Source organism: Ornithorhynchus anatinus, chromosome 13 (genome assembly GCF_004115215.2).
Source record: "Ornithorhynchus anatinus isolate Pmale09 chromosome 13, mOrnAna1.pri.v4, whole genome shotgun sequence".
Classification (NCBI taxonomy): Eukaryota; Metazoa; Chordata; class Mammalia; order Monotremata; family Ornithorhynchidae; genus Ornithorhynchus; species Ornithorhynchus anatinus.
In genome coordinates this window covers 15,359,887-15,387,015 of record NC_041740.1, presented here as the reverse complement: position 1 = coordinate 15,387,015, position 27,129 = coordinate 15,359,887, and the positions used below count along the sequence as shown (strand labels likewise).

General features: G+C 44.9%; 1 protein-coding gene across 1 annotated transcript; it reads left to right on the top strand.

The window, feature by feature from the left end:
* The first annotated feature begins 355 nt into the window (after nucleotides 1-355).
* BAMBI (BMP and activin membrane bound inhibitor) lies at nucleotides 356-5,552 on the top strand. Its single transcript, XM_001507264.5, has 3 exons — nucleotides 356-524; nucleotides 4,062-4,349; nucleotides 4,805-5,552. Exons 1-3 carry the CDS (start codon nucleotides 449-451, stop codon nucleotides 5,221-5,223), a joined length of 783 nt encoding a protein of 260 aa, XP_001507314.2. The 5' UTR covers nucleotides 356-448; the 3' UTR covers nucleotides 5,224-5,552.
* Nucleotides 5,553-27,129: the final 21,577 nt, after the last annotated feature.

Sequence of the window (27,129 nt, the reverse complement as noted above, 5' to 3'; positions counted from 1 at the left end):
CGCCCGGGGCCGCCGGCCTATATAAGGGCCGGGAGGAGTGACCGGTCGGGGGACAGGTCGAGGCCAAGTTACGGGGGAGGTTGGGGGCGGTGCGGTGCTTGCAGCTCACTCACCGGAGCGGGACTTCGTCGTCCGGTCCGGTCCTTGCAGCCGGGTCCGGTCCTCGCAGCCGGGTCCGGTCCTCGCAGCCCGGTCCGGTCCTCGCAGCCCGGTCCGGTCCTCGCAGTCGGGTCCGGTCCTCGCAGCCCGGTCCGGTCCTCGCAGCCCCGGTCCGGTCCTCGCAGCCCCGGTCCGGTCCTCGCAGCCCGGCGCTGTGGGCCGCCGCGCCCGGCCCATGCCACCGGGTCCTCCCTGCGCCGCGCCCCGGGGCGGAGGGTGGATGCGCCGCCCGGTCCGGGCGCTGAGGCTGCACTGACCCCCGGCCCGGGAGCCCCGAGGGGGGTCGTCAATGGACCGCAACTCCGGCTCCATCTTCATCTGGCTGCGACTCGAGCTCTGCGCCATGGCCGTCCTGCTCACCAAAGGTGAGGGCGGGCGGGGGGCGGCTGGCCCACCCCGGGACCCATCGCCCAGGGCGGGGGGCGGGCAGGAGGACAACTGTCGGCGACACAAGTCCCAACACGTTAGGCCGCCGTCGACCGCGGGCTCGCCCCTCTGTCTATCTGTTGCCGAACTGTCCTTTCCAAGCGCTCAGTACAGTGCTCTGCACACAGTAAGGGCCCAGCAAATACAACTGAATAAACGAACCCTCGCCCCACTAATCTGTTAAAAGCTGTCCCCGGTACTTTTTGAGCTTTCACTGTGCGCGGAACGCTGCCCTGAGTACTCGGGAGGGGTCAGCCCAACGAGAGTGAGGAAGCATTCATTTGATAGTACTGAGCGCCTATTCTGCACAGACCACTGTAGTAAGCGCTTGGAATGGACAATTCGGCAACAGATAGAGACCATCCCTCCCCAGTGACGGGCTCACAGTCTAACTGGGGGAGACAGACGGCAGAAAAAAGAACGAAATAGAAGAAAAAGCAACATTATCACGGTGAGGCAGGATCCCAGCCCACCAGTCTCCACCACCGCCGCGCACCTCGCTCGTTGCGTGCAGTTTAAGTCCCTAAGCGCTCAGCGTAGGTTAGTGGAAAGAGTCCGGACTTGGGAGTCAGAGGTCGTGGGTTCTAATCCCGGCTCTGCCGCTTGTCAGCTGTTTGACCCCAGGTAAGTCACTTCACTGGGCCTCAGTGACCTCCCCTGTAAAACGGGGATGAAGGTTGGGAGCCCCACGTAAGACAACCTGATGACCTTGTATCTACCCCAGCGCTTAGGACAGTGCTTGGCACATAGTGCTTAACAAATACCAACGTTATCATTGTTTAGCCTGCACACAAAAGGTGCTCCATAAGTACGGTGGCATGAATGAAGGAGTGACGGACCACTTTGGGGGTAAGTGGTGGTCGAAGGGGTCCCGGCGGCGTCGGGCCACCCCACCCGCCCCTGTCCACCCAGCCCGGCGGGGGAGACGAGACCCTCCCCACGCGTGGCCGTGGCCGGTGCCGGGGCGGGTCTCCCGGCCGCTCCCCTCTGCAAAGGGCTCAGGTCTGGGATGCTCCCAGTTCCTCCGAAGCACTCACACCACTTTATCCAAAGGCACCCACCCAATTTAACCTTCTGCAGTTTTCCCAACCTTCCCGATGGGGAGTCGGCCCGTTTGTATTCCTTGGGTTTTCCCCCACCCCCGTCTGACATGCAATCCACATGCAGTTCTGTGCCTAGAGGCCCCCCCCCCCTTTTAAACTGAGGAGTATTTGCCGTTTCCATCCCCCACTTTCTTCTAATTGCCATGTTCCCGGAGAAGGTTAAAGGATAAGCTAGGTCAGGGAGGATGATGTGCTAGAGTATTTATTTATTTTGGAAGGAAGGGTGTAATTAACCCTAAATAACAGCCCTTGCAGCCTGCAGTGGGAACCCTCCTCGCCCCATCAAAGGCAGGCAGAACAGGGAGTGACTGAGAGTGATGTGAAGTCACAGATACTGAAACTATGTGCCTGATAATGATATAATTAGGAGATCACAGACTTCTGGCTGCTGTTGACTTCAAAAGCTTTAAGAGAAGCCTGCAGTCTCTCCTGTAGCCATCTTGACTAAAAGCAGACATTTTTGCTTAATAGCTACATACAGTAACAAGAAAAGGGGGGGGGGGGGTGCGGCTAAGGCAAACAGAAGAGCATTGTTCCCTCTTTGAAAATACCAATACCCTCTCTGACCTGGTGCGTAGAGAAGGAAGAAACTGTATGAAATGATAGAAATGCAGTTTAAATGTGGCAATACAAATGTCCATTCTATTTGTAGAAAATGTGGCTTTCATTAAAAGGAGTCCTTACAAGCATGTGATTAGTCTGTCAGAATTCGTTTATTAGACTTTTTTGGGTCGATAAAAGTGTGGCATTAATAAGAGGGTCCCATAAATACCTAAATCAGCATCTCGTTTCTCCCCTTTATTTTGGACGGAGAGCTGACTCAGAGTGGCTCATGTTCTATATTATAATTGTTAATCATAAACATTTTCTTGGCCTAGAAGATAATGGAGAAATTTTTTTAAGCTATATTTCGAGGAAGATGGTCATAATACTTTCAATTTCATAGTCCTAAAAGAGCGGTAGTCATGAAACTAGGGGACAGGGAGCCCTAATGACCCAGAGGGACAGGAAAAGCACTGAGTGATTATTTGGAGGGCGCATGCAAACCAGAGGTCTTTTCGATTAATGTTAATCCTAATTGTTAAAAAGCAGCAGGGTGAGCAGTTGGCTTCTGCTGGAGCCGTGTGGCAGCAGGCTTATGGGGCAACCTGAGCTGAAACTCGGGGGCCACACGAAATGAGAAACTTTTCCCATTCATTCAGAGGACCCTATAAAGTGCCTGTAAATGAGCCTGAGGGAGGGGATAGGGAGAGAATGAGGTTTAAAGGGAAATCACTAGGATTTATTTCAGAGCTTAAATTTCAAGACACAGCTAGGTTTGGAAAGCTGGTGGAGTGGGAAGGAGGTGTATCCATTCCATGTGAAGTAGTCGGAGTCGAGTCCACACTTCTGCTACTGCATCTTCTAATGCCTGGAATCCTAAAGGCATCAATCTAGCAGCAGGACCTTTGAGTTTAATGCAGGAAGGGCTGTGGATCTTACGATGCCGGGGGACCTTGAGAAAAAGTGTGTGCAAGAGTCCTTTATGAAGGAAACTTTTTTTTTTAATCGCTTCCTACAGAAATTTTTGAGGTTTCCTGAGAAGATTTTTCAAACAGCCAGGGAAGTCTTTTTCAGCCTAAATGTTTCCCCCTTTGGGTCCCATGTTGGATTACATAGAAGACTGGAGGTTGGGGGGAGGGGAGGTGGGAGGAGATTTGAGCAATGCAGTTATGCCCCTTTTTATGACTTTCCATTTGGGTTGAAAGAAATTGACTTTGGCAAACAAACCACTAATTGTAAACTGCTCCTTCCTGTTTTACAATACTGACTAAAGAGGTCCTTTGCATGAAAAGATCTTTATAGGGAAAGTTGCCTTTTCTAGAAAGCCTGCAAAAGCTGCTCAGTTTCGTAGTTTGAAAATCTCCTGACTTGAGCAGTTTCTAGATTGTTATGATTCTAGTTAATAACTTTATAAGGTGCTAGGTAAAGCTCTTAAACTTTGGTACAGCCCTTAGAGGCAGTAAACAATTCAGCAGTTCCGATCAAATATTTGTTCTGACAAAATCAAAAAGGCCTAGTATTTTTGTTGGAGGGGGTCACGTGGGATTAAAATGAATAAACGTCATTTACCTTATCAGAGATGAATTTTGGTCTGTATCTGGCTGTACTGTGAAGTTGACTCTAAATTACGGCTACTACCTGGAACTGTGCCTTGCCTGTATTTCAAATCCCCATTTTTTCTAAAACGGATCCAAATTGCGGAGGTGTCGCCGTTCAGGTATTAGAGCCGTGCCTGTCCTGCCCTCTCGGGCAGACCACTGTGTAAAATGTGACATCGTGTTATTGAATCAAAGTTTTAACCCAGTTTTCCCTTCGCTTGCCATTTTTCAGGGGAAATCAGATGCTACTGTGATGCAGCCCACTGTGTGGCGACGGGCTACATGTGCAAGTCGGAGCTTAATGCCTGCTTCTCCAGGCTCCTTGACCCCCAGAACACAAATTCCCCACTTACTCATGGCTGCCTGGACTCTTTTGCAAGCACAGCAGATATCTGCCAAGCCAAACAGGCCCAAAACCACTCTGGCACCACCGTGCCCACACTGGAATGCTGTCATGAAGATATGTGCAATTACCGAGGCCTGCATGATGTTCTTTCTCCTCCCAAGGGGGAGACCTCAGGTAGGGAAAAGCAGTTTTTAACGAAATCACCAGCCTGATCTATAGGCTTGTGACAGCCAAGACCTTGTATGTCTGCTATTGATTTGGTTGCTAATGTAATTAGGGCTACCACAGGGACACGCATGCCTGGATGCAAAGATGCATCCTTATTTGAGTAGCTTTTATGTCTGCCTAAATGTTTAGAGATCTGTCTGCCTGCCTAATAGGCTTTGCCTGTTTTTCCAACATTTCCGTAGGGCTTAAGGACAACATTAAGTTACCGAGCAATTGCAGCTTGCGAATACTTGAAAACTCCTTTTGGTTTGACTTAAAGTTGGGGGGTGTGGGGGGGCGGAGAGAAAGACTCAGACTTTGTTACCCAATTCTACTCGGTTCCTGACTTGTATGCTCTGTTTTGTAACGTGGGGCTTAGGGCTCAGCAGGCTCAACAGTTAACAACGCTCTTCTCTGTGCAGGACAAGGTGGCAGGTACCAGCACGACAGCAGCAGGAATCTCATCACCAAGGTCCAGGAGCTGACTTCTTCAAGAGAATTGTGGTTCAGGGCTGCCGTCATTGCCGTCCCCATCGCTGGTGGGCTGATTCTAGTGCTGCTCATCATGTTGGCTCTGAGGATGCTTCGCAGTGAAAATAAAAGACTGCAGGACCAGCGGCAGCAGATGCTGTCCCGCTTGCACTACAGCTTTCACGGCCACCATTCCAGAAAGGGACAGGTGGCAAAGTTAGACTTGGAATGCATGGTGCCGGTTACCGGCCACGAGAACTGTTGTATGACCTGTGACAAAATGAGGCAGACAGACCTCAGCAATGACAAAATCCTCTCACTTGTCCACTGGGGGATGTACAGTGGGCACGGAAAGCTGGAATTTGTATGACCACGTTTTTCTGAGCTAAACTTGATGAAAACTCTTGAAGGAAGGCCTTTGGTTTCTGCTGGACAGGAGCACTTTATCTGAAGAAAAATAAAACTCAGTCATCCATCTTCGAGAGACAAGACTGACCTCTGCAAACAGAATCTTGGATATATCTTCTGAAGGATTCCAAAAGTTGTCTTATTTGCACAGATTAGAACACACTCAAATGTATTATTTGCTTTGAAGTTATAAAAGCAAAAAAGTAGAAGTTATACACACTGTCACCAGGGTTATTTGAGTTGTAAGGAGCTGATAATTGAGTATTGAAATAAACTGAACTCAGTAAGCAAGCTCCTATATGTTTCCTGATTTATTGTAAAGATTTTCTAAAAAATATATATATATATATTTTGTCTGAAATTTAGTGGTGTCTTTTTTAAAAATGCTATTTGGAAAGAAAGATAAGCAAGGCCCCAAAAGCAGAGCTGGTCTCTCTTCATACACCCCATTTCTCATTGTTTTAACCCCACTCAAGTACCATGTAATTTTCTACCCCACTTCTCTCTTCTACATAAAGGAAGTATGATTTAGTTATTCTTGAGCACCTCTAGTTCTGGTGACCTTTACAAAAAGGTTGCCACGTGGAGGTGGGGTAATTGAGATTCTTTATCCTTGTGTAGCTCTCATCACTTCTGTTAGTCCAACTGTTCTAGCTAGGTTTTGGCACTGATTACCCGTATTTTTAAGGAATTCAAAAAGCCCATTTCTCACTTAATATTAACTTGGCTGGGACAAGGCAGAATTTTTACCAGCTAGTTCTGGGTTTGTATTTTTTTGTAATTGTTACTATTGCATTGAAGTGCTTACTGTGTGTTAAGCACTGGGGTAGACACAGAGTTCATCAGGTCAGACAGTCCTTTTCCTACATAAGGCTCCCAGTCTAGGAGATAGAACACATATTTAAAACCAGTTTTATAGGTGAGGAAACTGAGGCACAGAAAAGTTGAGCGACTTGTCCGAGGCCTATGCTCTTTTGACCAAGTCGGCTTTTTCTCTGATTGTTTTCTTTGCTGATTGATGTCTTTCCTACTCTGAATTTCTAGTGCAGTACCCAAAAGTACTTGAGTGGAGTCAGCCTTGAGAAGGTTTATTTTACTGGAAAGATTCTTACATTGACCCCGGTGCACAGTGCAGAGAGAACCTGTGATATATACCATGCTACAGAGAGCTTGATTTAGCACCTTGCAAATTGGGGTAATGTTTTCACAATCAAGTACCATTAGTCCTGTCTCAGAAACCTCTTTAGATACTCTCAGCAAGTCAGTCAGTAGTATTTATTGAACACCTACTCGGTGCAAAGTGTTTGGGAGAGTGCAGTGAAGATAATAGGCAATAATTTCTACCCTCATAGGCCTTAAAATTTAGAAGGGGAGACACACTAAAATAAACACTAGATGGGCTCTACTTGGTTCCCAGCTAGTGCTCTGGCTTTACCAGTTCCAGACATTCCCTTTGCTCCATTTCTATTGTAGAGGGCTCAGCGTAGCCTCACAGAGTGGGACAACACTGGTGGTGGAGTGAGGTTGCCATCCTGCTGGTTGGGCTACTGGGATGTGAGACCAGGGATCTAAATTGCCAAGCTATATATTGATAGCCAATAGGAGCAGGAGTAAAAGAAGCTGCACCCATTCCTAACACACTTGTGACAATTCCTCCCCTCCAACCCTGCTGCTGTTCAGGCAAAGCTGTAGGAGTGGTATTGTTCAATGACTTCCTCCTGATACAACCCAGCGTAGCACTGGCTTTAAGTATCATCAAAGTCATTAGCCATGGTATTTATTGAACCCTTACTCTCTGCAGAGCACTGTTCTATGCACTTGGGAGAGTACAGTGCTACAGAGCTGGTAGACACATTCCCTGGCCACGAGCTTACTTACAGTCTAGAGCAGGAGACTGGTAGTGAGGAAATGGTGCCTCTACTTTTCTCCTTGGAGTGTTTGCAGTAACCCTGTGGTATGAATTTATCCCTGTTGGATTATTTGTGGGATCATCACTTCTGTTTTCATTATCTCTCATGGGGGCTCCTTACTATATTTGCAGCCTATGTGTTCCAGAATCTAGGATTTTTCTTACTCCAAAATGAAAAAAAGTATCAATTTCTCAGTCCACCTCTCCAGGATACCTTACTGCATCCATGTGCCAAATGCTTAGTACAGTGCTCTGCACATAGTAAACTCTCAATAGATACTATTGAATGGAATGAATTTGCTGAGCTTCTGAGGAGGAAATGTCGCCTTTGACTGCACAGATTTGGACTGATAATAGTGAATGCTAGCTCAGCCATACAAAGTTTACAGACCACAGGTCCAGAGCTTGGACAAAATTTGCTTTGGATTTTTTTTATTAAACGCAAATACAACTCAGTGCTGATTGTCACAGGAGCTGGTGAAAATTTCACAGGCATTGTGAACCCTAGGTTTTGTCGAAACTAATCAGCAAGGGCAGTCCAACTGGATGATTCTGCTTATTTTTTTTTCTCTTACAATTGGTGTAACTTCTGAGAGATCAAATTACAGTTTAGTCTCATGAAAATTTGTCGACCTTGGGCCTTCAGGCACAAGGTTCTCCATTCTAAACTTATCAGTCACATTGTGGCATCATTCATGTTTCTGATGGAGGCCCTTTAAGGGATTAGGCTGCTCAGCACATCTGTGACCCCAGATAGACTCGACCCTGAACTGACTGTTCAAGGCTTTAATTTCAGTTGCTGACATTTTGATTTCTGCTGAACTAACAGTTTTCCCCCTCTTGAATGTCAGCTTGCTAGTTTACCCAACATTGAACCAAACAGCCAATTTAAAGAGGTTCATTAATACTTAAATTATAGAAGAAGAAAAATGCTTTTTCTGCATTGGAGTCTGGATCGTTTTCTAACCCTCCGGAAACTCTGGTACAACGAGGCCTAAGTGACTCCACTTTCTTTGTTCTGGCCTACAGCTTGGGCATTTTATATCCTCTGGTTTCATTACCCTTTGGTCCTTCCCCTCTGAATTTATGAGCTGTTTACTCCAGGCCAGCTGGATGGGCTGCGGAGGGCTCAGGCACTGCAGGGTATTTGGAGACACTGAGGCTGATGACACTGCCTTCCGGAGTTAGTCTTCAAACTCAGTGACAAGGCCGTGTCTCCTGCACTAATGACTTGATTCCTGTACAGTGAGCTCCTACCCAGCATCTCTCTCTCCTCTCTATGCCAGTATTGCTCTTAGCCCTGGAGACTCCGTGACCTTCTCAGTTATACATGGAACTTGAGGCTTTTTACTATGAAAACACAACTCCAAATTTTCCCAAAACAACAACATGTTTTTAGGCTGTAGAAGACTAACATTGGCTCCATCTTTCGAGGTCTGTAATAGTGCTGGCATGGGGGTCTAGGGAAAATCTCCACCTCTGACCTCCCATCCACCTAGATGCATGGTAGAATCTCTCCAAAGGGCTTCTTCCCGGAATATTTCATTGATTCAGTGAGCTAGAGGATAGTAATGGGGTCTGACCATTAAAACTGAGTGTATGGCAAATGCCAAAGTGGAACTTTATTCTGCATTTTACCTTCAGAAGTATTTCCTGTACTAGACTGCCTTTGATACATGCAAACTTTTGTACTATAGGTGTGAAACCTCAATTCTTATGGGGAATCTTCCCTACATGAAGAAAAACTATCCTAAACTATTGGAAATGTAATATAGTCCCTTCAGCACTTCTCTCTTCACCTCCTTTTCAGATTACTTTGGCCCAAAGGTTGGGTCTTTTATTTTTTTCTCCTCTTGAAATGGTCTCAGCCTCCCTCGAGACTGGATGGGTCTTACCCTAACTTCAAGCTGAACTGATTCCATTAAAACACAGCACAATGCGGGGAGAGAGGGGTTTGACCTTCTAAAATACCAAACATGTCTGTTTTGGAAAATTGCAAAGCTTGTCCGCCTAAAGAGTCTGTAAATCTGGTTTCAATATTGGGTGATTTCAGGCTGGGATGTTGAGAGCCAAGAAGGATCTCTAATATCGGCTCACTGAGGGCTAGCTTTTTGCGAGCCAGAATAGCTTTCTGAATTCTCACAGATACCCCACTCCTCACCCCATTCGCTGAAGTTGAAACCAGTTTAAGATCTCAAGTGATTATGCGACCAGAGGATTGGGTAGTAATCACTGAGCACATAAGAACTGCCAGAAACTGACTGGCAAGGTAAGTAATATTCTATACATTTAAAGCAAGTTTATTTTCCCTTCTCTGGATGCTGGTTTAAGTTGCTTAATTTTTTTAAAAATTCATTTAATAGAACCTAGTGAGCATCTACCATGTCCAAGTACTCTCTGTACTAGGTATTGGGGAGGGAATAAGAAAAGTAAAATCAACACATTCTTTTCAGTTTGTGATCTTGATGGGATCATCCTTCTAGCCTATAAACTCCTTGTGGACAGGGAATGTGTCTGTTATATTGTTGTGTTATACTCTCCCAAGCGCTTGGTACAGTGTCCTGCCCTCAGTAAGCACTCAATAAATACAATTGATTGATCTTTGCCAATTTTCCAGTTGGTTGGCAATGGCTCAAAGGGCTGAAGAAAGACAAGTTCCAATTTCAAGCAGTGTGGCTGATCTTTTTTTAGCTAAAATGATTTTTTTTTAAGGGAATCCCAGTTTTGGTAGAAGCAGCATGGCCTAGTGGAAAAAGCACAGGCCTGGGTTGTCAGGGGCTCTGAGTTCTATTGTTGGCTCCATCACTTACCTACTTTGGGTAAGTCATTTACCTTCTCCGTGTCATAGTTTCCTCATCTGTAAAATGGCGATTCATTACCTGTTCTCCCTCTGATTATGAACCCCATGTGGACCAGGGACTCTGTCTCCTATCTTGCACCATTTAAATACCGTAACTAATTGTCATCACTCCTGTTTCTTAAATCCTCTAAGGAGTTTGGAATTTAGGAGACCCAGGTTCTAATCCTGGCTCCACCGCTTGTCTGCTGTCTCTCCTTGGACAAGTCACATGATTTTTTTATGCCTCAGTTACCTCATCTTTAAAATGGGATTAAATATCTGTTCTTCAACTCTCACAGTTGGGCATCCCCAACATCCCCCATGTGGGGCAAGGACTGCATCTGATCTGATTATACTGATCTACCCCAGGGCTTAGCACAGGGTAAGCACAAAACAAAAACCACAGTTATTATGAATTATTATTTGGAATGTAGCCTTAGAGTTGCAGGCAGGGCTCCCCATTCCAACATAAAAACGTTGTAGGATTGGTCACCCTAATGGATACTATAATGCAAAGAGAGGTGTTTCTTTTGGGAGCAAAATTAGTTAATTGAGGAAGCTGTGGTACCGAAATGGACCCAAAAGGAACAATGAGATGTGGTCAGTAAAAGTAAAGGTAAGAGGAAAGCCCAAAAACTCTACCCCCATTCCTGCCTATAAAACAGACAGGAGGGAAAACTGTGAGCTTTTCCTTTAACATCTCAGTGGCTGCACCGAAGTCTTGGTTTTTATTTCCTAAAGCCCTTCCCATCTCCCGGGGAAGGGATTTTACCCTCTGGGGCAGAGAAAGGTGCATTGGGAAGGGGAGGGATTAAGCAGGGGAATTCACTGCAGGAACCCATAAACAGCTGATTAGGAAGGAGGGTGTGGGTGAAGGTGAAGCAGAGTCTCCAGTCTCCAGCTCTCGGACTACAGGTTCCCCCAAATAAACAAACCTTGTCTTTCCCTTTTGTTCCCCCACAAGCCATTGTTTTTCAGCTTTATTATCGGCGAGGGGGAAAAAGCTAAAGCAAAACAAACGGCAGGTAAAGGGAGCAAAAGAGAGTGCATGTAAATGGCCTGCAAATTACTGAGGCATCAAAGGTCAGATTCCTTCGCCAACCTTTGCGGATACTTAAGGAGGACAATTCTCCGCGGCAAGAAGGTTTCAAGTTACTTTATTTTTTTACACATAACCCCCTCTTCGCTACTAAATGCTTTTTTTCCCTTTCTAATGGTAGTTATTAAGCGTTTACTATGTGCCAGGCACTTTACTAAATGCTGGGGTAGATACAAGCTAATCAGTTTGTATGCTAATCAGGTTGTGCATAGTCTCGTCCACATGGGACTCGCACTCTTAATCCCTGTTTGACAGATGAAGTAACTGGGGCCCAGAGAAGTTAATGTTGGTATTTGTTAAGCGCTTAATACGTGCCAATCACTGTTCTAAGCGCTGGGGAAGATACAAGGTAATCAGGTTGTCCCACGTGGGACTCACTGTCTTCATCCCCATTTTACAGATGAGGTAACTGAGGCCCAGTGAAGTGACTTGCCCATGATCACACAGTTGACAAGCGGCGGAGCCGGGATTAGAACACAAGACCTCTGACTCCCAAACCCAGGCTCTTTCCACTAAGCCACGCTGCTTCTAAGTGAAGTAACTTACCAAGGTCAACAGCAGATAAATGGCAGGGGTGCAATTAGAACCCAGGACCTTCTGACTCCCAAGGCCGTGCGCTATTCACTAGGCCACGGTGCTTCTCATCCTCAATTATTGCACTATCACGTTTACCTCGTGACCCGAGGCAAAATGAAGGAGCGAAGGATTCGGGGCTCGGGCAGGAAGAGAAGAGCAGTGGTGCAGTGGAAAGAGCATGGGCTTTGGAGTCAGGGCTCATGAGTTCAAATACCAGCTCTGCCACTTGTCAGCTGTGTGACTGTGGGCAAGTCACTTAACTTCTCTGTGCCTCAGTTCCCTCATCTGTAAAATGGGGATGAAGACTGTGAGCCCCACGTGGGACAACCTGCTTCCCCTGTGTTTACCCCAGCGCTTAGAACAGTGCTCTGCACATAGTAAGCGCTTAACAAATACCAACATTATTATTATTAGGAAAGGCCTGACCTGCTAAACTGGAAGCGCTCAGACTGTGAGCCCGTTGTTGGGCAGGGGTTGTCTCTGTTGCCGAACTGTACTTTCCAAGCGCTTAGTACAGTGTTCTGCACACACTGTAAGCCCGTCAAAGGGCCGGGATTGTCTCTATCTGTTGCCGATTTGTACATTCCAAGCGCTTAGTACAGTGCTCTGCACATAGTAAGCGCTCAACAAATACTATTGGATGGATGAATGAATGCACACAGTAAGTGCTCAAGAAATACCATTGAATGAATGAATGAATGACCCTCGGCGTCGCACGTGGGAGGCGCCCCGGGCAGCACATCCTGATTGGCTGTGGCCGCCAGCGGGCTCCCTATCAGGACGTTCTGATTGGCTGTTGCAAGCAGCGACCTGGGGAACATGTTCGCGCCCATGGACGTGCAAAGCAGCGGAGCTCTTGGACGGCGCCTTCTGCTCTTCTGGGTGCGTTATAAGGAGTTAAGAACAATAGTGATAATAGTATTTATTATTTATAATAATAATGGCATTTGTTAAGCGCGTACTATGCGCCAAGCGCTGTTCTACGCGCTGGAGGTATTTCTTAAGCACCTGTGACGTTGCAGGTTGCTAAGCGCTGGGGGTAGGCCCGCAGTAGCAGCAGGTCGGGCACAGATCCTATCCCGTTTGGGGTTCATAGTCAACCCTGTATTTTACAAATGAGAAAAGAGAAACCCAGGAAACTAAGTGACCTGCTCAGGATTGACCAGCAGGTCAGTGGTGGAGCTGGAGTCAGGGCCCAGGTCTCCTGAATCTCAGTCCTATCTTCTTAACACTGGTCCAGGTAGTAATAATTAAATGATTAATTAATAAGTAATAATAAGTAATAGTAATTCTGGTATTTGTTAGGCGCTTACTATGTGCCGGGCACTGTACTAAGCGCTGGGGCGGATACATGCAAATTGGGTTGGACACAGTTCTTAAACCACGTGGGGTGCGCAGTCTTGATCCGCATTTAACAGATGAGGAAACTGAGGCACAGAGAAGCGAAGTGAGGCACAGAGAAGCAAGGTCATACAGCAGACAGTGGCAGAGCTAGGATTAGAACCCATGATCTGATTCCTAGGCCCTTGCTCTACCCACTACACCAGTCTGCTTTTGGGTCCCTTATTGAAATTGAAGTTTGTTCCAAGAGCATTTCCACCTACCTCCAGGAGCTTTGGGGGCTATTGATGAGGATGGGGGGGAGGTGAATGGCCAGAGACACAGGGCTGCCTGCCTCTCTTCTTGCCTCTGGCCGATTTACCTTAAAACAGCTAAATCCAATTAGTCGCTGGCTCCATACTAGGCCCTAAGGGATTTACAAAGAAGATTAAAAGACACCCGCCCCTCCACCCCCCATCAGCCTCAACCCTCAAGGGGCTCATAGTCTAAAGGGGAGGAAGACCACCGCGAGGAGGAAAAAGGCAACCACTACAAAACAACAGGTCTGAATAGTGAAATTTATAAGAAGCAGCGCGTGGCTCAGTGGAAAGAGCACGGGCTTTGGAGTCAGAGGTCATGGGTTCGAATCCAGTCCCTGCCACTTGTCAGCTTTATGACTGTGGGCAAGTCACTTAACTTCTCTGTGCCTCAGTTACCTCATCTGTAAAATGGGGATTAAGACTGTGAGCCCCACGTGGGACAACCTGCTTCCCCTGTGTCTACCCCAGCGCTTAGAACAGTGCTCTGCACATAGTAAGCGCTTAACAAATACCAACATTATTATTATTATTATTATAAAACTAAGAAGAATGGACCAGGCTAAAAACAAAAGCAGCTGGACACTGATTTTCTACTGGAAATTGTTTAATGCTAATATGCAGCTTCATAGGGTTTGCTGGGCTTCTGCTTGCCCTGGTGGTGATTGGCCAAGCCCCTCAGGGCACTAGGATTTGGTGGTTGGGTTGTTGTTGACCAAGTACCAAGTGAAAGTATTATTATGACCTTCTCTGCCACTGCTCTTTACCTCACCAATCTAGGGCTGAGCTGCAGCAGTGACTCCTTCCAGTAGCTCTGCCTGGGCTGGAGTGGTCTCCAGTATTCCGTGGTGCGGGGCAAGTGGCAGGAGAACTGGGTTCTGGGTTCACTCAGCTCTGCAGTGCAAGCTCGCCCATCTGTCACTTTATCTAGAAGTGGCTGGGGGAGTCAATCTTTCTGGGGACTGGGTTGTGACATTCACAAGGGTCGGTCAATAAAGGCCAACAGGGTCAACATCTTGTTTAACAATGGGAGGTGGGCCCATGGCATTTATATGCAAATTAGAGCCAGTTCCTAAAAGGTTGCTTTGACAAGCCCAATTTGTTTGGATCTGGCTGGGAAGAAGGCCTCTTTCACAGATTTATGAAGCTATTTTTCATGGCCATCAACAGTGAATAGGGTGCAGCAGGGTCTCTAAGATTTTCATTAACTGAAGGCAGTTTAACTAGCAGAAGCGCTCTATTGCCTCAGTGGCTTTACAAAGACTGGTGGGAACTCTAGGAAAGTTAGTGAAAGATGTAGTTGGTTGAAATCGTGACTTTGCTCAGGTTGGGCCCTTTTGGACTCCACCCATGGTACTCTACGAAATGGACTGATTGGGGAAAAACTTTTGCTTCCTTCATTATCCATTTTCCTCTTTTCCATCCTGAGAATGAAGCCTCAACTCACAGGCAAGAAGAACGGTCTATCTTTGATAGCACTTTTTGTTTTTCCAAATCAAAAGGTCAAACAATGTCAAGTGATAGGAAGTAAGAGAACTGTTGGTTGTAAAGAACAGTTATCTCATCTCCATTTTACAGATGAGGAATTTGAGGCACAGAGAAGTTAAGTGATTTGTCCAAGGTCACACAGCAGGCAAATGGCGGAGCCAGAACTAGAATCTGGGTCCTCTGACTGAGACCTGTGCTGTTTCCACTCCCTTATTCATTCATTCATTCATTCATTCATTCATTCATTCATTCATTCATTCAATAGTATTTATTGACCCCTTATGCTGTATGCAGAACACTGTACTAATCTCTTAAATCAGCACTCAAATGCTGTTTGATGGTGATAATGCCTTTCTTTCCGGCAGTTAATCATTGGTATTTATTGTGCTTACTGTGTGCAGAGCACTGTACTAAGTATTTTACAATAAAACAGAGTTCTGTAGACCCATTGCCTGCTTAGTCTAGAGGTTCTATAACACTCTACCTACAGTAAGTGCTTAACAAATACCACTGATTACTAAAATATAGTCCACCCTTGTCATTTTATATGCTTCCACTTTTACCTACCTTTAAACAGCAATTTGAGAAAAAGTTACCAAAACTTTAAAGGGCTTTGATCTCTTTAGGGAAAGACACTACGTAAATGCAAGTTATCAATTACAGTATAGATGATAGATTTTTTTCGTATGTCTTCCAATTTTGGTTTCTTTTATATTTTCTTCCCTCTTTACTCTTTCCACGAATCTTTTAAAACCACATTCAAATATTTACAATTACATCAATAAAGAGGGCTGTTAGGAACTGGAAAATGGTGCATACAGTTATAAGTATGAGACACTCATTCTTTTTTAAGCAAAAATTAGTAATGTTTATAATTTAAAGTAATAAACCATAAATTTACAAGTTTTGACTAGAGCAGATGGAGAGAGAAAAAAGAAAGAAAATGTAAAAATAATCAGCAAGTTTATGGCAATACTGTTTTCCATGCAGATGCTTTTAATGCACATATTGACTTTTCTCAGAGACTCGAATGCAAACTTCCCATTCTAAACCAGAATCTACCACCCTGCACCAAACCTTGCTTAGAAGCAATTCTGCTTTTGGTCACATACCTTTGAGTCCACCTCAACAAGTTAGTACAGAGGAAGTGTGCTATTATTAATTCTGTTCAGATAGCCTTGATATTTTCCCCTGTCTCCTCCAGTCTCTCAGTAGGTTAGATGGCTTGGTGAAATCACAACTTTAGTTTTTGATATCCTAACTCTTGCCACTACAAGCTGGGAGAACACAAAGAGCGAAGTCTTTCACAGCACTTAGGTACCTACCTTTGCACTCTACGACTTCCCCTACCAGTAATTTATTTTCATGTCCCTCTCCCCTGCTAGGCTAGCCTCCTTGATGGCAGGGATCATGTCTATTGCACTGCATAGAATAAGCATTCAATTAGTAGCATTGGGTGAAGATCAGAGAATAGGACCATATAGGCTGATGAGAAAACTCTCACTTTCTCACTTACTGATATATAGATGTTTGGTCCTTGGCTCCTGAACCATCTTTCATCTGAGGATCTCAGGGCATTTTTTAAAGTCGAGTGTCATTACCCCCACACTGCTGATGATAAAACTGGTTGAGTGACTGCTGAAGGCCGTGTCATGAGTCAGTGATAAGGCTGGGAGCAGACTCAGGGATCCTGACTCCAACAATCCTGTTCTTCCCTTCCAACAACCAGTGAAAGCAAACCAAAAAAACTAAATCAAGCCTTAGAAAAATCAAGGACGTGATGTTTAATTTCTGAATGGAAACTTCACAATGGAGCTTTGTCTGAGAGAGGGTCTCCACCTTTCATGCAGGCACAAACCAAACCAAACCCAGGCCTTAATCCCTTCTTCTAAAACCACAACCTTTCTGCCAAGTCACACCCCATCCTTCCCAAAGGAACCATGAAAGAATTCTTTTTGGCTGGTTTCTAGGAGTGGAAGACTGGGGGTGGCAGAAGAATTTCTCCTCTTTATGAAAGTTCTGGGAGTAAAGGCTATGTCTGTAACCTGATCCTGGCACTGGGAGTGAAAAGCACTCTTCTTATCCCCTATCCCTTGTAAGATGGGAAAGGACCCTCTCCCCCTTTCTCCTCCTGATATGCTGCTCCCTTGACCCTTGGCCCTCTCTACCCCCTTACTGTCTCTCCCATCCTTTCCTGACTGGATCTTCATGTCCACCCTCCCTCCTGGAGACTGAAAGAGAAAATCAATTGATCCCAGAGACTTTATGTGGTTTCAGGGAATAAACCTTTCTGGGAAGGAGTTGGGTTATTTTTTTTTTTTCAATTGAATAATTTGCTGCCTTGTGAAAATATCTGGAAGTACTTTTAAGCACCAAAATGCTCTAGTAACTTTGACTTAAGCTTTCTAGTTCCAAGGAGTATAAATGAATCGCACTAATCTTGAACCGTGCATAAGCTACTGCTTCTAGAGTTTTGTGGCCCTTAGAGGGGCCTTATCTCAGGTAATTCAGTCTTTTTATCCTGATCTCTGCTTATAGGAAATCACTGGTTCCCCAAACTGGTTTCTTCACTACTGAGTTAAGACAATCCCATGCCTCATGGTGACAGTTACATTCCCAGGTGTCCTAATAGTCAATCAGTCATATATTTATTGAGCACTTAAAGTGTGGAGAGCACTGAACTAAGTGCTTGGGAAAGTATAATCTAACAGTTGGTAGACATGTTCCCCGCCCACAAGCAGTTTACAGTCTAGAGGGAGAGACAGACATTATACATAAATTAGAGCGATATACTTAAGTGCTTAGTGCAAAGGAGTGCAAGAAGGGGAAATGAGAGCTTAGTTGGGGTCTGTTGGATATGAAGAGGGTGGGCATTTCAGGTCAGAGGCAGGATAAGGGATATGGGTCAGTGGCAAGATAGATGAGATCGAGGTACAGTGAGTATGTTGGCATTAGAGGAGCAAAGTGTTCAGGCTGGGTTGTAGTAGAAAATCAGAGAGATAAGTAGGAGAGGGGCAGACTGATTGAGGACTTTAAAGCCAATGGTAAGGAGTTTCTGTTTGTGGAGGTGGATGGGCAACAACTGGAGGTGATTGAAGTGGGGAGAGACAGGAGGCAGGGAGGTCAGCAAGGAGGCTGATACAGTAATCAAGATGGAATGCCTGCGTTATTATGGTAGCAGTTTGGAGAGGAAATGATGGATTTTAGCAATGCTGTGAAGGTTGAACTGACAATTTGATGTCAGATTGAATATGTGGGTTGAATGAAAGAGGTAAGTCGAGGATAGTGCCAAAGTTAGGGGCTTGTGAGATGGACAGGATGATGGTGCTGTTTACTGTGATTAGAATGTCAGGGAGAGGGACAGGGTTTGGGAGGGAAGGTGAAGAATTAAAAAAATAGTTTACTAGAAGAAGATTTATCTAAAAATGGTAGCTCCTGGAGGTTCCATTTTTAGACAACAATATCAGTGGATATGACAGAGCAAAAACTTGGAGTTGAATGTTTCCTGAATAACTGTAATCCATTTTCAGGATAATGGATCAGTTCAGTTACATTTGCCTTCCTTTCACCAATGAATGTTTGGCATTACAGTGCTGGATAAGGAGGATGGACAGGGAATGAAATAACATAAGAACCATAAATATGTTTGAAAGGCATCAGGCTGAGAAAGACACTCAGCAGAGGGGGGAAAAAAAAGCAACCAGGTGTGTGTGTGTGTGAGAGAGAGAGAGAATGAGTGAGAGAAGTAGAGATAGAAGAAAAGATCAGGGGAAAAGAGAAAAGTCCTGTTCCTTAAGTATTTTATTTTTCCAAATTTAGCGGATCCAACCAAAATAATTTTCAAATACAACAAAAACATCCTCTCATTCCTCTTATGAAGTCTGTCTGGATCAGATTTGGAAAATTACAATGAACTCTGAGCATGTGAGTTGTTGGAGTTGGGGGCGGTGAGGGTTGCTGCCTTGGGTGGGGGGGGTCATGCACTTAGCCCTGGGTGCCTCTAACTCGCTTGCCACAGGGGTAACAGAGCATCTCTTAGAACTTTGTAGGAATCAGAGCCATCTAGAGGACCAAGCACATGATGAGGAAACAAGAGTAGCCATCTAGAGGACCAAGCACATGATGAGGAAACAAGAGTTCTGGGTTTTCATTATGGAACTACCTCCTTGGGTTATCTTGGGCAAGTCATGTACCATTCTGCCTCAGTGTCTCTCTCTGAAAGCAGTAGTACTTCGAGATCTGTATTAATTTAAATATTCATCTTTGCCCAGGCTAGAGATTCTGTTCCTTTCCTCCTCTTCTTGTAAATCTCATCATCATTCTTTCCTTTAGTACTTTACCCCTTTGCTCCTCAGTCTTCTCTTGGCCTGTCTCTTCCTTACTTCACTTAAACTCTTTCCGTCCTCCTTATCTTTCCTGGCACCTCTCCTTGTTTCCTCTCTCGTTCTCCCTGTCCACCTCCCTGTCTGTAATTCTGTGTGTCTCTTCTCAAATGCTCCTGTCATGACCCTGTCAACTCTTCTTTCTGTCCCTCTCTCTACCTGCCCATCATCCTTCCCCTGTGCCCTCTCTTTCTGGACTGTTTTCGATTATTCTGGTTTTCTCCCTTGTAGCGGCTCTGCTTTCCTATATTTGATGCTGGGGAAGTTTCAAGGAATGAATTGGACTCTTCCTTCCAGGAATGTGCTGTGGGTTTGAGTCTCTTCTTTCACCTGCAGCAGTGCATGGGCATTCCTTCCCCCACTCACTGCTAGCCCTGGCTAACATGCAGGACTGGCTGGCAACCCTCTCCAATGCCCAACAAGTGTGTGTGTATGTGTTTGGGTGTGGGGGGAGGGAGCATACTGGGAGGGGTTGGCAGTGGGGGAAGGGGGAAGCAGTGTGGCCTAGTGGAAAGAGCATGGGCCTGTGAGTCAGAGAACCCGGGTTCCAGTTGGGCAAGTCAGTTAACGTATCTGTGCCTCAGCTTCAACTGTAAAATAGGGATTAAATACCAGTTCTCCCTCCTATGTAGACTGTAAGTCCCATGTGGGAGAGGGATGGTGTCTGACCTAATTAATTTGTACCTACCCCAGCTCTTAGAACAGTGTTTGACACTTACTAAGCGCTTAACAAATATCTTAAAAAACATGTAAGACTGTAAGCTTTTTGTGGGCAGGGAATGTGTCTGTTTGTTATATTGAACTCTTCCAAATGCTTTGTATGGTGCTCTGGACACAGAAAGCACTCAAATGTGATTGAATGAATTTTGGAAGCTGAGGTGTGGCAGTGGTCTGGTGGTGGTGGCATGTCTCAGACTGTTTGGGGCTCCTGGAACTGACAATGCCTTAGGCACCTGCTTGCCTTGCCTGCCGCCAGAGCCAGCACTGCCCAAGACTCGGGGCTGGGCTGAGAATGAAGGGATGGGAGGATGGGGCCGAGTTTATCAGTTAACTGCCATCTGTCCCTCGTGATTCTACACCTTTCTTCTTCCAATACTCCTGCAAGGGGATCGGCCTGGCCCCGGAGACTCGAGATCGAACCTGACAAACAGGAAGTATTGGTTGACCCCTCACCCTGTAGGTGAGGAGGAAAGTTTGGAGATGAGCTACAGGTTGTTCCAACACCCCTCAGAACCTCTTTCCCGACAGTTTAATTCCCATTGTGTGTCACATTCACCTTCCAGTTTCAGGAATCAAACTGTTGCCGCCTGATCTAGAGTTCTTCTGCTCTCACCTTTGCCCTCAATCTTTACCTGAACTTGGACTCTACTCATGTCTGGCTCAGCCTGAACCTTCACCTCCCCTGGCTCCCTCAAGACACTTCTGTTCAGGGGATCTTTATTGCCACATCAGGAGCATAGGACTGGGAGTCAGAGGATCTAGGTTCAAATCCTGACATGACCAGTTGCTTGCTGTGTGACCCTGAGCAAGTCATTTAATTTATCTGTGGCTAATTTTTCATCATCTGTAAAATGGGGCTTTAAATACCTCCTCTCTCTCATCTTTAGACTGAGCCTTATGTGGAACAAGGGCTGTATCTGTTTTGATTGTACTTTAGCTACTTTCACAAGTGTTTTACAAATACCACAGTTATTACTATTGTCACTTTAGGGATGTTAGACCCTCCTGGTCTAAAGTCCCATATCCTTAGATCCTCCTGGTCTAAAGTCCCATATTCTTAAACTTCGCTGGTTTTAAACCTCCCATCTTGGGGAGAAAGCTCCAGAAATAGGCTCTAATCCCCTCTGCAGGTATTAAAAGTTAAAAGCTGAAGGTCACCCTGAACACTCCCTTTCAGAAAATGAACTTCCACACCACTTATGGCTGCAAAGAGCCTCGCAGGCTCAGTTGTTAAATGAAAACCAAGAGGTAAACAGACATTTGTACAAGGGGAAATGGGGCAGACAAACCAACCCCAACTACAAAATGCTGTTATCTCTCCCTTAAACCCAAGATTGAAAAAATAACCATGAAGGATAAGTAAAATTAGTCACCAGGTACCGGCAGGGGTGAGGGAGCGTTTTGGGGAAGAGAGGGAGTCCAGACAAATGACTCAGGATGACTAATGAAATGTTTTCCTTTGCTATCACTATATAATGAATGAAAAAGATTCTGGGAGCACGAACAGCCCCTGAAGGGTTATGGGAAATTAGTATGGCTGTTTCCCACTAAAGAGAGTAGTGAGGATGTTAACCGGTTTACATTTTTATAGCTACTTTCATCTCCAGTGTTCCCTTGGCTTTAATGGCAGTCACTCTGATTCACCCCCACAGTGAGCTTTGGTCTGTAAACCAGACGTTCCCAACCCATGTGGCTGGGGTGAGGTGTCGGGTGTGACTTGGGCATCTTGGAGGTTATCCTTTTGGATTTTCTCACGCATGGCGAGCGGGCTCCAGCATGTGCCGGGCCTGTGGATCCTGGGCCAGAGATCAGGTAGTGTGCTTGCATGTACACAGGAAGACTTTTTTGCAGTTATGGAGCTGATTGTTTCCCGGTAGCACACCTCTTTCTACAAACCCCTCCTTCCCCTCCCCATTCAAGTGCCAAGCTCCTCATGGATTGGGAACTTGGGGGAGGAAAGAGAGGAGAGGAAAGTGGTGATGCAAGTGGAGGTAGGGCAGCAGTAGGTGTCCCACAACTTGAAATAAGTGGGAAGGATTTAATTTACCCTAACGAAATCCTGCTTCAGTCTGGCATGCGGGAAGGAAGGGGCAGCTGTCCCCTTCGAGATGTAAAAAGACACTTCTTCCAATAGGTGAGTTTAGCAGCCACCTGCAGCAGAAGCCTTGTGAGTCATTTTAAGAGTAATAAAATAATTTTCTACTCAATCCTGCCTAGCAAACAGGACAATTTTTAAAAAATGAATTTAAGTGCTTCCTATGTGCTAGGCACTGTACTAAGTCCTGGGGTAGATACAAGATAATCAGGTTGGACACAGTCCATGTCCCTCGTGGAGCTCATAGTTGTAATTCCTATTTTACAGATGAGGTAATTGAGGCACAGAGAAGTTAGGTGACTAGTCCCATGCTCTTTCCACTAGGCCACACTGCTTCTGAATTGCCTCTTAACTAGAACTGAGGTGGTGGTTCCTTTGCAAAACACACTTGGACACTTCTCAGTGGTCAGTGACTCCTTTAGTTACTCCCAAAATTTCCATCTCTTCTTCTGACCACTTGGCCTAAAGAATTTGGAGTTTTTGGTCTACTGTGGTCCAGGCTGAAGAGTGCAGATTCCTTCAGGGCCCTAAAGTTCAAAGCTATAGTGCCAGAGGGTAGGGCAGGATTAGCTCCCAATCTCAAACTCATTGCGTTCAAATCCCTGAGCTCAGAAGACTGATGTTAGATGGCTCCATGATGCCAAAATAGTGTCATCTGTCGTACATCTGTTCTAGCTTTGAAGTTAGCTTCCTCGTATTCCCTGATGAGAGCTCACACTAAAGAAATTCAAACCTCTAAAGGACAGTTTGACCCGTAAGTACACCTGCTTTTTACTTTTAAAGACCAAAATGTCAACCTCGTTTCCACCTTAGGGGCAGGTGACCTTCATGGAGTCAACCTATCATTAAGAAATCTCAATCAGAATCCCTACAGGTGCATACCATGGTGAGCTGAGTGAACCAGTGAAGGCCTGAAACTCCAGTGGAGGTGAGTGGGAATAGAAGATGCTGGTTTTTATTGAAGGGTGTGTGCAGAGCTGACATTAGTCTTGTTACCTCTTACTTTGTAAAGTTGTAGTTTAATAATAAGAATGGTATTTAAGAGTCTACTGGGTGTATTGCAGTATATCAAGCACTTGAGAAGTGCAAAACAAAGAAGTGACATGCTTCCTGCTGATAGGGCACATGCACTCTAAATGGGGAGGCAGGCATAAAAATATTTACAAGCAGACTAATCAAAATAATGGTCTATGTAGTTGAACAAATATATATACATATATATACAAACATACACATAAAATAGGGCTGAGGATAGGTCTAAATACATTCATGACTGTTAGGGATAGGTGAGGGTTTTTATGAGTTGGTATGCTTGAAGAAGGGAAGAGCTGTTTATGCTTTATTTCTCTAATGGTGGCAGTGAAACCAGGACATAAGAAATTATTGGAGTGTGAATTTAATTTTGGGCCCCACCAGACTATAAGAAAATATCTGAGGGTTGGGCACACATTGCATTATTTTGTGTGGGACCCATAGTAGCAGTGATGACCTAAAATGATAAGACCAGAAGTGTGGCACATTTCAGCAGGGGAAAAGATGCTAAAGTGCTTTCACAGGCTGATTAATGAGGCCTTAACCAGCTCATAAAAATGGGATTAACTCAACTTTCAATTTAGCTCTGCAGTTTACCTTTAAAATGATTGAACTGCTCTTTGTGTTTTAATATCCTAGGATCACACTTTAGTTTCCACGAAAGAGCAGGGCTGTTTTCCCACAGACTTTCCTAAGAGTTCTGGTTTATAGATGGCATGCTTCCTAAAGGTGGATTTAACAATTTCTCAATCTGGGAAAGGATTATGACAGATTTATTCCAGGCTGTTGGATAGAAAATGCTTTTTTGAAAAAGTGGAAGCTGGTGGATGGATGCAATCCTTAAAGCAACCATTCTCCCATTTTAGTCTTGATTGGTCTAATGAATATGCTGTTTTTATCATGAGAAAATTGCCCAAGCCTTTCCTCTGATTCCTTTGCCACTACCGACACCCCTCAAAGCAAAGAGATGGATTTGTAACCCTTCCTTCTTATCATTTTTCTGCATGGCAAAGCCTTCATTAGGATCTGGAGCAGGAATTCTTTCTAAATTTTATGAGCCTTCCTTAACTTCTGGAGAGCATCTTTGGGCTTCCATGAAAGGGTTGGCAGGAGTTAGATGGGCAGTAGTCCGTTTCGCAGGTCATGGAAAGCATTCCAAGGAGCTGAGTCTCGCCAAGTCAAAGGGTCAGAGAGCACCATACCTCATGAAGGCTCCTGACGGGAGATTGAAACTTTGAATCACTGTTCTTCCAAAATGGAGACACCTTTACCATGGCTCTAATAGGCAAGGAGGGTTTTCCTAAATGACTTGTTCTCCCAGCCCAAATGAACTGTCTCAAGGGCAGCCGGGCTGCCACTGTGATTTAACTGGCCCCTTTGAAAGACACTGCTGCAGGTTTCAGGTGCAGTTACTTGGGGTTCTAGCTGTATTTGAAACTTCTAAGAGGCAACCTGAGTGGTGGCTATATTACCAGACAAGTGCGCGCTGTGCAGTATTGCTGGTTGAAGAGGATGGGATAGTGGGAGTGGCAGCTGAGTGGGGTGGAGCAGTTGTAACATTTGTAACATTTATTGAACACTCACTTGGTGTAGTGCACTGTACTAGGTGTTTGGGAAGCACAGAGTAATCAAGTCACCAATTCCCTGCCCACACACCTGTATGTGCTATATATCTGTCTTTTCCTTCCATTTTTTCCCTGGAGATCCAGTCCCAGCTCAATCTAAGATCCTCCAAATATGTTCACCATAAATAAGTACCATACAGTCGCAGGGGGACAAGGGAACGGTGAAAGGGGGACATAAGATAGGGGCCACTGACCCCATTTCAGACACTCAGACTCTTAGAAATGACATCTTCTGGAGTTTTGTTGCTCCAGGAGGCCAGGCAGAAGTGACTGAGTCCTTTTATTCTTCCTTTCTCTGTCATTCCTGGCTGAAGATGAGTGGGGGGAAGGAAGGGTGGGGGGGGGAATGGGATGCAAAGGTGGCTGCCGTGGATGCCAAATATAAAGGGAAAGGGGTGTTTGTTTTGAGTTCACTGCTTGACTTCCTTTAGTCCTGGTTTGATTTCTTTTGAGGGCTGGACATACACTAGTTTGTATGGCCAGTGAGGGCTTTTCCCTCCATGTCGACTTCATGATCTCTCTAAGCCTAATTGAGGCTTCCTTATTTCAGCCCTTTGTTAACTGACTGAACCTTTATTTTACGTTTAGTGTGGAGTTGAAGGAAAGATGGAAATTTTTGGCTACATTTGTCAAGGAGTCCCCTAGGCCACACTACTTCTTTAAAACAATATTTTAGCAGTGTTTGACCTTTCGTTTTTGTCAGGTTCGCAGACACCTTCTGATAGGGAGATCATGTTTTGCTTCCCTAAGTTTTGGGCTTCAAGAAAGCTGAATTCATTTTTCTTCTCTCCCTCTGACCTCCCTTCAATTTCAGGTATTTAAACCTATGAGGCAAAGTTGTTTTTGTATTTAACCTGGATTATTCCTGCCTAAGGTTGCCACTTAGCTCTGGAAATGTCAGCATGTTGTTCTGAGAGAAATGGTTCTTTTCCCTGTAAATGAAATGATATATGAAGTTGTTTACTTGGAAATCCTTTCAAAAGCAGACCTAGTTGACCAAACCCATACAACCAGACACCTCTTACGAAACTACCTATGGGAAGCTGATGCTAATATTTTTTTGGCTCATGAGGTCAAGCTCTAAGTAAAATGCCATTTAGGAATCTAATCTGGTAGTGCGTTCTGATAAAGAAAGAAAATACACTTCTATGGGCACATGCAACCATCACTTTGATCATTTCTTGCCTCCAAAATGGAGATTGCTTGAAGGGGAAAAACAAAATGGGAGGGTCCTCTATGCCTCGAGATAGTATTTCATTAAGGGCACTTATCTGAGTGGGGTGCATCTAATAGAACCATTTTCCCTTTTCCTTAACAGCATCCAAATGGTTGTTCTTTCCAGTTTTATTGAAGGAGCCGGATCCTTCTCATAAGTTTTCCATTAATGGGATTATAAACTGATAGAATTTTAAGTCAAAGAATGCACAACTGGTATGTAGTCAACATAAACATGTGTTTGGTGTTAGATGTAAACTACTGTAGCCAAAGTGGGCAAGTGTTGTAAACTTCAAACATAAAACAGATGCAAGTTAATTAGAGGCCTGAAAGTGATGACAACAGCAGTGAACTGTAGCAATGAAATGAATTGTTAGTTTAGGCAGAAATCACTGTTGCCCCTGCCCTGGATTTATCACGCCTTCAGCTGCTGTATGAACTTGATATGCTTCTCTTTAAGCAAGCAGACGTTCTCTTCGTTGCTTCAGAATAGGAGAAAACAATTAAGGATAAAAGCAGTTTGGGTTTCTAGGCCTGAAAAAACCAATCACGTTGGCATGTTCCTACAAACGGTAGAGCAGCAGGCCAGCTGGAAAACGGTCTATTTCCCTTTAGTTTTTTGTGGTTTTTTTCCCAACCAGAACTACCAAGCTCACTGTTTACCAGAGAGAGGGATAATGGGGGAGACAGGGAGTTTCTTGTAAATTCTGGATCATGGATCATCCCAGAGCAAAAATGTGGAGTCTGAAAACTGGTTACTTAAAATTTTGTGGAAAATTTTCATCCCTGTGTGAAAAACCTATAGCTTAATTTTTAGTCAGTGGTAAGAAAATCCCATTTTAGGCATAATGGCCCTTACCATATACTTCCTTAAAGTGAATGTTTTAATATTATTCTTGAGTCAGGGACATTGCTGTGGACTTTGAAGACCTGCTGAGATTAACAGTGTCAAATCCATCAAGTGAGCATAGAAACTATTCTATTCCTGGGACTGCCTATGTGAAATGGACAAAGGCTTGTAACCAGTTGTTTCTGTTGACCAGAAGTCCAAATCAAATGAATAGTAATAATAATTATGGTATTTAAATATTTACTATGTGCCAGCACTGTTCTAAACGTTGGGGTAGGTACCAGATAATCAGGTTGGGCACAGTCCATCCCACATGGGGCTCACAGTCTTAATCCCATTTTACAGATGATGTAACTGAGGCACAGAGAAGTTAAGTGACTTACCTAAGGTCACACAGCAGA